The 15,089-nt window shown below is 36.9% G+C and overlaps 1 protein-coding gene across 3 annotated transcripts in view; it reads right to left on the reverse strand.

Moving 5' to 3' along the window:
* OTOG (otogelin) overlaps positions 1 to 15,089 on the reverse strand; it is a 113,828-nt gene that overhangs the window by 79,943 nt on the left and 18,796 nt on the right. For 2 of the 3 annotated variants that reach the window (XM_069803720.1, XM_069803721.1), the window contains exons 1-5: positions 12,398 to 12,501; positions 11,499 to 11,545; positions 10,480 to 10,625; positions 2,863 to 2,995; positions 1,723 to 1,900 (exon numbers count right to left, since the gene is read on the reverse strand). In XM_069803720.1, the coding sequence (XP_069659821.1) occupies positions 1,723 to 1,900; positions 2,863 to 2,995; positions 10,480 to 10,625; positions 11,499 to 11,545; positions 12,398 to 12,471 (578 nt within the window). In that variant the 5' untranslated portion in view covers positions 12,472 to 12,501. Of the gene's footprint in view, positions 1 to 1,722; positions 1,901 to 2,862; positions 2,996 to 10,479; positions 10,626 to 11,498; positions 11,546 to 12,397; positions 12,507 to 13,777; positions 13,904 to 14,741; positions 14,852 to 15,089 lie in introns of those variants that run through there. The other variant, XM_069803722.1, reaches the window with a different exon arrangement.

Here is a 15,089-nt window from a genome sequence, read left to right on the forward strand (position 1 = left end):
CTGAAGCTCCCCTTCCACTGTTCTATATTCTTAGGCACTCTCCCATAAAGCACTGCCAGCTTAAGTTTCAGGACTCCTCTTCCTTCCAGGCAAAGGCCCAGAAAAGAAAGAGAAATATCTGCTCTAGAGCCATTAGATACTCCATAAGGAAGGACAGATGAAAACAGATGAAGTTCCATTTTCACAAAACAGGAGGGAGCACCACTGTCATGAAAGCCTGCACTCTCATTCATCATTGAGGAGACAGAAGTATATCTGATCCATTTTTATTTCTCCTCTACCTACAATTTCCTGTCTGTTCCTGGGTAGCTGACTTCCCAGGCTCTCTAGTCCCTGCAAGAAAGAAGAAGGAAAAGAAATCCAAGAGTTCAGAGATATAACTCCAAAAGCAATTGGATAGATATCCATGAGGCCCAGGTAAGCAGAGGCGCAGCAGAAGCTGAAAGACAGAAAGACTTTGATCAAATTAACCAAGGCATATTAATATTGTATAGGGAGAATGACTAAAACAGTGCATTTAAATATGGGATGTGACACTCCACGGAAAAGATTGTGTTAGGCATACAACCAGCAGTATTACTTCTGGCAAAGTAGCTGGGGTGGAGGTATTGCAAAGGACACCACCGTCTATGGCAAGTCTCCCAAACCTGGTGTGGATCAGGTGTTTTGTGTACGTGTCAAGACACTTGCACGTTATGGTTGGTGTCATGTCTTGGCACAATTCGTAAGTTCATGTAGTTTAAGGGCTTTATTCACAAACATCAACTATTGAAAAAGTCCAAACATCGTCATTAAAAATACACTACAAAACTTACTTGCTTCAAACAGAGAAATAATTCAAGTAGTTTTACATAAATAATATCTCTTGAGATCCTGTATCATGTTTTCCTAGTCTCATTATAAACAATATTCTGATAATGCTTTTTAATCTTTAAGATAAAAATTGTTCAAAAATCCACTAGAATGTGTGTTTTTAAATGGGAACTATTATGGAAAGCTTTCTCATTTTTCTATTAGTTTCAATTTTAAAAATTCCAACTCTTTTGAGAGAAGATGTTCTCCTACTTTTTTTTTTCCCCTTGGTCAAAAAAATATTCTGTCATGCTCCAAATTCATGTTCTCCTTCTCCTACTTCCATTAGGCTATTCAATGCCCTGGAAACCAATTTTCTTCAGTATCTGTAGGAAACATGCTGCAAAGCAGCTGGACAAACAGCAATCTTGACTGTAGTGCTCAGGCAGCTTGAACCACCTTTCGCTGCATTACAACAAAGTGAAGCTCAGGCAACAGCCAATTCCTGTTGCTGGCCTGCAGACACTGAACAACAGAGGCTCTGTCAGAGAGAGCAGATCAGAACTTGCAGCAGAAAATAAGAGCTGGAGAGAGGTAAAGAGGCTTGCAGGAAGGCAGAAAGTCCCTTATATATAGGCCACTCCATATTTTGGACAAAACTTTTCAGATAAACTAGCACTTATGAGTCATATATATTTTACTGTATTTTTATATCAAAATATTTTAAGCAAAACATGGCTTGATATCCTATAGTTGAAGTTACAGATTTTCTGTTAGCAAACTAAAACCTCCTACCTATTGCACTAACACAAAACTTCAAAATAAATTATTCTTGGTATCTATCCATTCAGCTTCAGTACACACTTCATCTACCACTCTAACTGTAGATATTCATATACTGGCAAATAAAAATCTTGCAGCTATTCATACAAAAAGTCATCCTCCATATTTCCATTGAAGGTTCCACAAAGGCCCACAGTATCATCTTTCCACCGTCCGTCAGCTTGAAGATAAAGCCTCAGTCCTTCTCTGTCATACAGTATCTGTAATCCAATGTGTGTCTTCACTTGAAGAAATAGAGAGGAGAGTTTCCGTATTTCAAATAACTCTGGTGAGTAAAAACAGAGATTGTTGAAAGGCAAAGGAAACCTGCTTGTAGTTTGCATTTTGTTTCTTGTCATTTCACTGTTTGTGTTGTATATTATTTTTATGTAAGTTACATTTTTTTCCTATTAAGGCCCTATTTTCCCCTAATCATTGATTTCTCATGCAAGGTTACACCAATCCAGACTTTAAAGAAAACAAGAAACTTATGACAATCACTACACTTTTAAAAAATGCAAAGTTCACTGGAATATTCATAAAGGTTCAATATAAAGATACAAACATTGCAGACCATTTATTTTAGACAACCTGATCCTAACACCAGCAATGTGCTTCCTGTATTAAAGCCTTTTTTGGGAAATTCCCAAAGAGCCAAGGCCCCACAGACATCAAATGTACTAATGATTTGCTTATAAAACTCTCACTGAAGCTAACACTGAATCTCACAGAACACAGTCACGTATTCATATGTGGAATACTTGCTAATATCTTCCAGGGAGGGAGAGATTTAAAAACTCATCGAAGCAAAAAGAAGCAAAAAAAAATTTTTGCCAGAAAATCTGTAGCTTATCTGCAAGGGGAAAGACGGCTCCTTCTATTTATATTTACTTGAGTTGCTTACAAAAAAGTTAAAAGAAATTATCCAGTCAAGAATCAGAGAAAAGAATTTCCCCTTAGAAAAGAACTAACCAAACTGGTAAATGTGAGGGATGGCATTTGGACTTTAGAGACAGAACATAATCAATCTTAACATAGACACTAGCCCAATACAGTTGCTGTATAACTCCTACCATCAGCAGCTAATTTGTGAAACATTTCATAAGAAATTAAAAATGTTGATATTAACAATATACCACTTAACTTCAGTATGTTAGCAATATGGACAGTATCACAACATACACATATGCCATTAAAATACTGCTTTAGTGCTTGACAGGAGTTAAATGCTCGCATATTATTCCTTACCATCTGCATAAGGCAGGTTAATTTTGTATTGGTCATAGACCAAAACATCTCCTGATTGAGTCAGAGTCACTTGCCTCTTGGGGTCCTGCTTAAGAATAAGGCTGATTGATTGGATACATGATCCATCCTGGTTCTACAAGTAAGAGCAAAACAATTTTTTAAAAAAATAAAATATTTAAGTAGGATGAATGTTAAATAAGAGTTCGAGTAAAGCTATAATTACTGGGGAATTAAAAATTTTCAGTTGTCTTGCTTGTTAGCTAGCAGAGTGCCCTTGGAAAACATACATCTTTACAGCTAAGTAAGAAAACTTAGTTATTTTGAATGATTTCACATGTGTGTTTAAATATAACTCTAATCTGTTATGCAAATACAGCTCAAAAGTGGGATTTGGAAAGAGAAACTTAAACAATTCTTAAAATAGCCTAGTACAAAGACACCTGCAATTCATGAGACCCCGTGATTAAAGACCCACTGAGGCTGAGTGAATGCTCACAAGCAAGGCTGCATTGTCCACATAGCAGTGCACAGAAATCAGTATTTGTACTTTAAAGTGTTCTGATATACCCAGGTTCTTTTAAAGCATATTTAAGATATAAAATTCTTTTAAAGACAAACAATAATGAAAGATAGAAGCATCCTGTGAATCATTATTTAAAACAGCATTCAAGTTCATTGTTTCTGAGAGGAGTTGTGGTGTATGTTCATATGCTCCCTGGATGAATATTGATGAAAGAAAGGCAGCATTGTGTCAGCATACAGTATCACAACATCCAACTGGCCCGACTTGCTTATTTTGTTACTACCAGTCCTTATTCTTATTTCTATTTTGGTTCTCTAAGTCAAAACAATATATAGAAAAAACATGAAAGGGAATATTGCATTTCAGTCTGGATGAAACATAATCCAAAGAAATCCTAGATCAACCTCATTTACCTCACTCTACAGTGGAACTTAATTGTCAACATTACCAAAAGCAGCTAATTGACTGAAATCCTAAAAAAAGTATTGAGACTCATGTGCTAGAGTTTCACCATATAAAGAAGCTACATGCCCTACACAAGAAAATTTCACAACAGCTTAAATATCAAGAATTGAATTCAAGTTAACTGTTTTCATCAAAATGGAAGTCAACTATAGTACAACACTTGTTCTGTGTTAGTTAGGCTGGATTTTTTTTCCATTCATGATTCTGGTATATCATTTTCAAGTTTCTAAGGAACTCATTAGGGCCTATGCTGATATATAGACAAAGTTGTTTTTAAACCTTCAGCCATTTTTTTAAACTTTAATTACTTTTAAAGATGGATGATTCCAATGCAAGACATGAAAGCCCACATGGCCCGTACTTTATAAACTTCAGCATGAAGAAACACCCAGACAGAAAAGCCTTTAAGACAGCCTAAGAAAAGTCTTAAAGCAAGTCCTGAAACTGGTTGGTACCTAAATGAAGTCCCAAACTACTTAATATTCCTGCACGTTTTATGTTACTGTAGTGATCTTCAACTAGTCACCATATCACGCAGGTAGAAAGCAGCACAAGTCTGAGGCCTATTGCATATCAAACATTTTCAACATATCACAGTAACAAGTACACCTGTACTAAATAACATGGCAACTAGCCAGGCAGATGATTAACACTCGTCAGTTCCTATTAAAGTTTCCAGGCCAGGACTTCCACCTTTCAGAAAAACTACAGGTACTTTGGCTTTTGAAGCCAGTAAGGAAAGAATGTTCATTAATGCATGCTTATTAGTCACAGAAGATTACCAGATTTTTCTTAATAGAATGAATTTGATCACTGCTGAATTTTTTAAAAAGAATGTTCTATCTCAGAGAATTAGGTACAGAGGTGAATCGAGAGATGACTTGAACTTTACCATGTCAGCATCCTGTAATTCACCTTGATACATGCTGAAAGACATCAGAATCACAGTCCACCTTCTACTTCCTCTTTGCTCTGGGAAGGAATTAAGTTTCTGGCACTCCTGCTATACTCAAATCTCTTTACTATAGCTTCTAAGGCATCAGCTTATTTACATTGGCTTAATGGGGCTCGATAAAGTTAAGAGACTGCCTATTCCCTGCCACCTACAGAGGAAAGAGGGAAGCACCCAACTGCCGTTTCTTGGGCTCAGCCTCCTTCACTGCATGACCTCATAACAGTTTAAAAGGTATTCAAGAACAATGACAAAAATTGGGTCCAGCCACTTTTGGCACACTATTTGTTCATTTTACTCTTATCTTAATTATGCATTTTCAATGTCTCATAATGTCTTATATATCAAAACATACAAAAACATGTCTGAAATCACTTAGTCAAAGAGCAATCTAGGTCTCAATCTAGGAGGAAATTTCTCATTGATTGGATCTGGGCCTGAGCTGCAGTCCAGAAACATCCAGCAGAGGTGCAGGAGGCTGGACTTTCAGTCCCACTGCCTAGAGTGAAGGCATAACTGATGATGAAATACTGAAATGTTAAGCATCTTCAGTGCTGAAAGAGGCAATGAACAAGATTTAGTAAAAAGATCCCTACCTTTGGATAGTTGCACTAACAGCAAAATTATACTGTGAACAGCACCATTCACAGTGCAAACAGATTAGGATGTTCAGTTTAAAGATTTACACTTCTATCCAGCTCTCACTGACTTTCACTGGGATTTGCCTAACACAGGGCAAACGTTGCCCTACTCATTGAAAACAATTACTAGAGCTGTCAGGATCTCTGAACGCTAGCACATGGCTTTGACAGATGCTGAACTAGCACAGAGCAGATCATTTGTCAGTCCTTCAAGTACCATGGATGCACAAGTACACACAGTGGTGTGTACAAACTACATTGAGAATTTCTCCATGTCTAAATAATAGTGCAAGAGTGATCTTCCACCAACAGTTGAAATGATAAAATGAAACTTGAAAATAGCAAATTATAAAAATAACTGCAGATATTTCATCAGGTCAACCAGCTCTTTTGGACTGATAATGAAGACAGACATATACATTGTGAAGCCATGCTCTTGTAGCTTATCTTGCTGTCTTGCCTCTTTACTAAGAAATTAGGTTTCTGCTGATATAGAGAAAGAACTGCTTATTGCTTAATGATTGTCTCTCTGTAACTTTATGTACCAAGGACTGGTGTTTGTCAAGGATTAAGCCTGTCAGAGACTGGTACTTGGGAGTGATGATCAAGAAGGAACCATGAGCGATCACAAAACTTAATTAAATGTTTGATGAATTTATGATCTTGTTGAAAAGGCACAAGTAGAGGCCTTGCTTGAATAGATAGGGCCGGAAAAGGTAAGAACTCCTGCCTTTGTTCTCGTCCTTGTAGATAATTTAGCTTAAACTAGCCATATGGTTCTACACCACTAATGAAAACTTAGATAATAAGAGCACTAACAAGCACTGATGTATCAAAACATGTAAAAGACCATACTGCGCAGAATCACCTGAGGAGGGTCAAATAGCAGACAAGTGAGGAAGACTATGGAAGACCACCAGAGGACTCCTGAAGACCACCAGAGACCTTCAATGTGCCTGCCTAAAGGACATTTTCACATGCCAATAGTTTCCTGGAAAACTAATGAATATGTATAACATTTCTCAGAAATCTAGTGAATATGTATGTAGAACATGTACTTAACCTGCACAATTAGACCCGACAGTGTGCATGATAGCATCCATGCATCCAGCGCTGCCAATAAAGAATACCTACTTAATAGTTAATCAAACTATTGTGTTAGTTTCTTTGAATCACTGTGCATATCATTCAGCAACAGTGGCTACATATAGACAATTTTGTCGACCTTTCAAGAAGCTGAAAATAAAAGAAAACAAAAGAATAAGCATAGGGGACCAGAGACAAGAGAACAACCCACCATAGTATATACATTACTACACAATATTGACAAAAGCTTTATTATTCCTTCATGCTGAAACTAAAGGAGAAATTCTGCCTGACAATTATTCTCTGTTCCAATGAACTGTTTCTTTCACAGCACTATCCCTGCCAACTTTCAGCAGGTGTTTTCACAGGAATGGCCATTTCTCTCACTAAACACTTAAAAAAGATTTCTATGTTCAGAAGACCTTCTCATTATACAAACTACAAAGCCAGTGAGGTTGTCACTGAAACTCAGATAAGGTTAAGCTGTGCTGATCACTTGACTGATTCTCCTTCCAAAAAGTGCTTAAACAAAGTTTCACATCATTTTGAAATAACTTGTTGTCTGATGACTGTTTATGTCACCAACTCTAAGGCTCTAGATGACTGGATTCTTTGTGATTCAGAGAGCTAAAAATCTCCCTAAGTATTTTCTTTCTACATTTTTTAATCTACTTGAATGAGATGGGACTGATAAGTTGGTTTTTTTTTAAAAAAGCACATAAAATCTCAAACCATCAGGAAATATGAGATACTGCACTACAAATCTTTTAGCTTCCCATTTCAATTCATTAATTTTTATAAACGGGAACAAGCTAATGGATGGTGCCTAGGGAACTGTAAAGCAGCACTTCTACCAAGTGGTACCAGCTAGCTGATAGTTAAGACAGTTGAATAGCTGCACTGAAGCCCCACATTCTTTCATTAATAGTACACAAACTGTTCTCACTGCCCTCTCACCACTTGTACATTGATAATTAAATTAGCAGCATGGAGCCCTGCAACACACCACATAAACCTCTGATCACCCAGTTAATGTCCAGAATGCTTCACTCAAACCTCTGTAAAAGGCTGTATCTATTAGGGACTGATCAGGTTAGTTTTTCTAAAGTCTTGGTGAAATATGAAGCCCAGCATGTAGTAAAAGCCAAGAGAATCTATTTGTTCACCTACAAACCACTTGGACACAGAGACACATTAAGCAAAGTCCCTAAGTCAGGGTGAAGATACAAGAATTACTGCAAGGTTCTTCGCAGTCTCAAAAGTGCTGCAGAAAGCCAACTAATTCAACTATCACTTCCCCCAACAAAAGTATCACCACAACAACTAAACAGAAAGGCACATTTCTGTCTTTTGCAGAGATAAGTGTTCCATAACACAAAAGGGAATGACACCCACAATACATATTCTGCACATTGCCATAGCAGATATTTACTCCAGACCTCTGTTGTCCATTGACGGGCTTTTCAACAGGTCAGGCTGAAAGGTATCTCACTGTGGGCTTCCACAAAAAGTCAATCATGCCTCAACTTTTATTTGATAAAAAAGCTGCCTACAGTGGTTTTTTGGGGATCCCCTTTGCTTATCTTTAACCATATAGTACAGGACACCGCCTCAATATACAACCACCTTCCTCAAGCTTCTTTGACTCTGCGAAGTTCTGAGAATATTATGTTGACTGAACAGACTTATGCCTATGTTGAATGCCTACATTTATCTTCTGTTTCTCAGCTATTCTATTTTTTTTTTTTTCTTCTAGATGATGATATGAACTTAGTCGATGACTCGGGATCCCAAGGTTAGCACAGAATGAAGCCAGCTAAACTCAATGAAATCAGAATAAGCTAAGTGAAATGTGCACTTGAAGTTGGGAATTGTAGCAACGATCAGATATATTGCATCTTGAAACAGTCTCAATCTTCCTATCAACAGGAAATAACTGGCTGGATCACCAGATTCTTCCCAAGCCAAACAACAATGCACACAGAAGTAAAAGCCTAGAAGTTTTTTTAACATGCATGTTCTTGCCAAGAACTCATTTCACAGCCCCCACTGTAACTCTTCTACCTCAAGGAGCTCGAGGCTATTAAGAGCATAGCAAAGCAGTCATATTCACAACACAAGAATCCACTTGTTCAACACTGGTAACTTCCACGCCCTGTCACATAACTTCACCTGATGTCCTGGTGCACTTCTCCTAGGAACCATAGAAGAGATAGTAGGACATTTCCTTGCAAATCATCCACTTGGAAAATATATTTCATTTCTATCTAGTGAAGCTATTTTTCTTGCCTCTCAACTTTTATCACTGAGATGAGAAGGGGACTCCATGTGCTCAGTCTCCCATCTCTTACCTGGATTGCAAATAAATAATTTCTATTGTAATAAACTTGTCAATGCCACTTTAATATGACTTTCTTCTGCTTAAAGGTCTTTTCTGTCACATAGAGAAGTAGGTTTTAATGCACAAGGACAGAAAGACTTTACTGAAATATGTCTTTAGAAAGTGTGGCATGACAACTAATATGACCATTTTTATTCTCAGGGATATCTCAAACGCACAAACAATATAAGCTCCAGAGAACAATGAATGCAATCATTAGTTTAAAAGGACTTAGAGAATCACACATTTATTTAGAACACAAAGGAAAACTAGTAGAATTAAGTGTAAGTAGTTACCTCCAGAGAAGTAAAAAGTAATGGTGCTAAACCTGATTTTATGTGAAGTATGTAACTGCAGCAATATCGAAGCTCATCATGCTAAGAACTAAAATATAACATACTGTATATGGTCTAGAAATACAGCAAAGAGTCAAGTTTAAGTCTATATACACTTCAAACATCTGTACAGTTGCTCCTAGGTAAAAATTGTTACACAAGACCATTGGAGACAGAACATAAATCTGACCAAGATATAAAGTTTAACATCTTGCTCCTACAGCAAGTCCAGCAGCTTAATAAGTAGGCATCCACAGGAGCATTGTGACCCTAATACAAATGTGGGCCAAATTCTGAGTTCTACATATGCACATAAGGGCAAAGTCAGTGAGAAAAGCCCAACTGCAGAAGACAGCTCAACTCAGTCAACTACACTTCTCACACCACCTATATATGCCTAAGGTCTATTCTAACTTGCCTTAACTTCCTCAAAATTACAAGACCTATCAAGACTGTAGTAAGAATGAAATGCTGTAGTGAAAATCTTACCGGTGTTCTATACCTCACACATACAACATGATAATACATGCTCAGAAATCCATGTACACAACAACAAAGGAAAGAGAATGGGTCTTGGACATAAAGCAGATTAAGTATTTAGTGACTTCTGTGTCCAGTATCATAAACTTTCAAATATAAAGTAGGAGCACCCTTAGTATCAGCTACATATATGCACATGCATGTTTGGTTGAAATAAATTAGACAACTTAACAACACAGATGCATACATATAACCATATCCAAAAGAGCTGTCCCAAAAGCTATCCAAAGTTTTTCATATTGATGTAAGTAAAAGTGAATTTCAAGATGCAACAACAAAGCTGAAAGAGAAATCTATATTCAAGGCACAAAAAAGTCATTCTTCCTTCAAGCAGTAATAAACAGTAGGCTTCTTTTCGGCTGGCTGCAAATCCACAAAGATGGACTTAGAAAGCTCAAGAAAACAAGTCATCATCCAGGGTTTGTTGCATGAACCACCACATGCTATTGAATGAACTCAGTGAACACTGAATCAGAACGCTAGCATAATCTTTCCTATTTACCACAAGCAAACATGACAATTTCTGTACAGTCCTCCTCTGCACTGTTGCTGAACAACTATTTCATCGTTAAAGAAAGTTGTTGTTACTGATTAATTTAAATATATTCAATTGCAGGTGCCTTTTTTTTTTTTAATACTTCCCCTCCCCAATTAATAAACCCTTCAGGATATCACAAGAAAGTTCTAAGCCTTACCTGTCCACAAGGAACATTTTGCAAGGATATGGTAAACACCCCAGATGTACGGCTTTTTGCTAGAATATATTGGCAGGTAGCTTGGAAAGTGTATTTGCGCCCATCAAAGGTCATGAAATGAATGTCTCCCGAAACCGAGCATTCAGCTGACAAACAACAAATAACATATTTAAGTATGTAGAAAAGTCAGTGTACTCTCAACAGTTATTACTGCTGTAGAATTCATACACTCCGATACATGCTGTAGTTTATAAAATTGTATTTATATTATAACCAGGTACTAGGAACTCTGTTAGGAACTGAACCTTACCCTTGCTTTTGTTATGGAGTTCTTACCTAATGCCAGGTCAGGATACCCAAACAATTCTTCCCCCAAAAGGAGGCAATAATATGTGTGATCCTTACATTCTGGGTATTTGATCTGTGGCTCCAAAAACTGATTTGCAGAAACATTAAGCACTTCCACAGTTAACTGGTAACTCTGAGACCAGCGCTTGAATCTATTGGCAGCTTTAAGAACCTTGAGGCCATGGGTACCTTTAACATGCAAAATCCTTTTGGCCTTAATCTCTATAGTTGAGCTGCCTATCTGTGAAGTGAGAATAACACCCCTCATTCCACAGACATACTGTGAAAATAATTAACTGATATTTGTACAGTACCTAGATACTACATCACTAACCAGCAATACTGAGATGGGGGGGAGTAATCTTGCCATAAGTCTGTCAAGTGAAGACTGCAGAGAAACATTTAGTTGAATGACAAGAATGACCAGGTGGTGTCATCTACCAAAGACATTATGGTGATGTACAGGGAGACACATTACTGCACTAAGCTGAAAGGCAGACGCCTGCTGTTCAGACCATTTTAATATTTAATCTACTGTGTGTGTAGATGGATTTATATTTAGATAGAAATAAAAATACAAAGTATATAGTAAAATATCACATTAAGATCTAACAGTAATATTTTACTCCAAGCAAAATTTCAGTTATTAAGTATTCAAGACTTTCATATACCTGGACACGTAAGATTTGTACAAATCCACTTTCCTCCAGTGCAAGTGCTGAAATAAAAACAAAAAGATTTCATACTTTTTTTTTTTTTTTTGTGAAGTATATATGGCTGTCCCTCAGTTGTTCTTCCTGGATTCCTTCTCTACGAAATGAGCACCAAGTGTCTCAAGTCTCACAAAAGGGTGCAACAGAGCTATGAGAGTCACTAGAATGCCTGGAAGCTGTAGCAAGAACTTGTCACGAGGATATGCTCAGGTGAAATTTCATCCACGCATCCAGTAACATTCTTCTTTCTTTTTAGCTCCTTGATAACGATTATAAAAAGTTAAGGATGACTAAAATTGAGAAGAATAAACACAAACAATTTGAATCTTATTACTTTAAAAAAATAGAACTGTTGTGAAGAAGTTCCACATCTGCAAGCTCACTGGTTTTCTTCAATTAAGTTGATCCAATAAAAAGCATTATCTCTTCCTACAAACTTTTCTTTTATAAAATTGACTTAGAAATTCCCAAAACAGCAGCTTAGTGTCATAATGACATTAGGCTCTGTGTCCAAGTGAGACAACACAAACAGGAGACAAAGTAAAGTCAAAGTAATTCTCCTGTTAAGATTTTGAATTCTAGATTCCTTTTAGTTTGAGGCAGAGTTCAAGATGAAAAGAATACTAAACATTACAGTATTCTCTGCAATATGTGTCATTTGCTCTTATTCCACATTAATGGCTCTATAGCTTCTTTTATCTTTCCCTTTGTTGCAAAACATATACAGAACAACAGTTTTTGTATATAGAAACAGTGAGGACTTATCAACTTCATTTTTAACTGAAATAGGCCTTAAAGAAGTTGTCTCATGACCATGGAAGGATTAAGTCCACAGCATAAAAAGAAAAATTACTAACCAGTTATTACATTCCTCATAAACTACTGAACCCATTTCAAATAAACTTCCATGGTAGTCACAAGGACAGTCCATAGGCTTGACACACAATTCATTTTCATAAATTAAGCCTAGAAGAAATAAAACAGCACCAAAAAAAAATGAAATATCTGTACAGATGGCTGATGGCGCACTAACAAGTATACCCAAGAACAACATAAATGGTCATGTATGATAATAAACCTCTAGACTATTTAGTAGTCATTTTTGCAAAATACACATGCATTTGAATTACATTAAATAATTTATATTACATGGACCAAGTCCCTAAATTGCTTGAGATACACTAACAATAGTATGAATAACAAGTATTTAATATTGGGTGAGAGGGGGAGGAAACCACCCCCACAAAAAACCCAAAAGCAAACACAAAAACACCAAACCATGCTGCTTTGAGTACCTTTGGCTTCTTTTTTGACACCTTTACAAATCTTTGCCTCTGTGTTTTAAGGCACTGTTTGGTCCTTATTTTACTATAATGGGTTTTTGCCTTTTTTTTTTTTTTTTTAAATTATTCCATTATTAGAGAGCCAGAAGCTAAAAGACTTTACTAGCTTATAAAAGATAAAATATATGACAAAGATGATTATCCTTATAAATCATCAGGGTATGTATAAAAGGCAGGACTTCAAGATCCACGGCATAACTTTCTCTGTCCTCTTTTACATAGAATTATGTACCCAAAGAGAAGCCAGTAACAAGGGGAAAACTGGACACCAAAGTATATTTTGTTAATAAGGGTAAAGTTTTGCTATAGGCCACATTGGTAAATACCTTACTTGCCAGAGCCATACAACAGTGTAAGAATCTCAGTATCAAAACCCGTTTCTGGCCACATGAATGAGTTTTAGCCATGTCACATTTCTGAGCTCTCCTAAGCACTTGACCTTGCAGACATTCTTCTTCAGAAAAAAAAGGGAAAAAAACCCACCAAACCGAACAACAAAAAACCCAAACCCCATGATGCCACACCACAAAACACCCCAACAGAACAACACACCAAAATTACCCCCAAAGAACGTCATGTAGTAACCACCAGAATTAGGAGGATGGCTGCCCTGTCAACAACAGAGCAAACCCCATTTTTAACTCAAATTGTGGAGCCCTATGGCTAGAACATGGATCTGTGTTGAAACCTATTCCCACTTGTTAGAGGAAGGAAAAGGATCTTGTCAGTTATGAGGAAAACAGGGTCATTCACCCACACTGTTGGCACTGCGTTTACAAACAGCTCCTGTGAATGCCTTAACCTAGCCAGGCTATATAGTTATGTAAACTTGGGGGAGAACAATCTGAATGTTATATGGAATCAAATAATACGTATTTGAGAAGCAAAACTTGCCATCTGGACAGTAGCACCCATCAATGCAGGGAAGCTCACTGACAATGCACTGTGATTGTTGATGACATGAAACAGGGCAACAGTTGATGCATTCATTGTAGGTCAAGGGTTCAGCACAGGTAATCACTAAAAACCAGAAACAGGTAGAGAAATGAAAAGGTATTGTGCTCCTGCCCCAGGGCTTAAACAGATCACACATGTTTCTTGCAGGTATTTACTTTTTGGTATGTCAGTTGATTATCTGTTGTCTAGATCAATGAAACAATAACTTTCATAACACACACACACACAGAATATACATACATTCGTATTCTGTCCATTAAAGGTGCATTGAGAAGGAATAATCTTATGTTACACCAAAGAACACTCAGGGAAACTTTCTCACAGCAGAGCTACTTAGATACTCAGACCAGCAAAAGAACTGACAGAACATCCATTAAACATTTTTGGAAACATGGGGCAAATCTTCTGTCAGGAATGACAAAGCAGTTTTGGCCCTGTGTTCCAGACAGGCGGAAAAATTAGAAGATCTCTTTCAAGCTTACCTTCTGTGACTTCCAAGATGAAGACTTATGCAAGTGTAATTCGAATTTATTTTTAACACTCATGACACACATTTTATGTATCAGAAAGCCATGAAGACTTTGACAATATTTGAAAGAGTAGCTCTATGAAAATACAAATGGTTAATCACCTTCAAGAATCTCTGATGTTTTAGTGAGAAGGTTCTTAAAACATATCCTAATAAGCTTAGTGCTTTAAATACATTCAGTACAAATTACACATATAAAAAAGAAATTCCATTGCACTTATGTAGCCTCTGACTGAGCCCATAGTTATGCATTCACCAGGAAATATACAAGTTCAAAATTGGAGGAAGCACAAAGAAGTAAAAGTGTGAAGAGCACTCTTTTCAAAACACAACTACGAAGCAATATTTCCAAGTATGAAAGCATCTGCATACCACATTGCTGAAAGTGCATTCGCCATCCATGAAGTGGCTTTCCTGCTTGGGCACATGCTCTGGCATATTCAGTTAATGCTCGACACCAAGTTGCATTATCAACTGCTGACCTTACAAAAATAAAAACTGACATATTATTTTCTACCTATATTCAAACATGCAATCATAACCTCATGAATGCTCCTGCATTGCATACAACCATGTTCATTGAATCTACTTTAATTATGTTCTAAAGTACTGCATTGTTTGGCTAGGTTAAAAGTCTTCAATGGATAAAACATTCTGCCACACATGAAGATAGGTCATCAATGTATTTGAGACCTGACGACAATTTCCTGAATAAATCCA

Source organism: Haliaeetus albicilla, chromosome 16, assembly GCF_947461875.1.
Source record: "Haliaeetus albicilla chromosome 16, bHalAlb1.1, whole genome shotgun sequence".
Taxonomy (NCBI): domain Eukaryota; kingdom Metazoa; phylum Chordata; class Aves; order Accipitriformes; family Accipitridae; genus Haliaeetus; species Haliaeetus albicilla.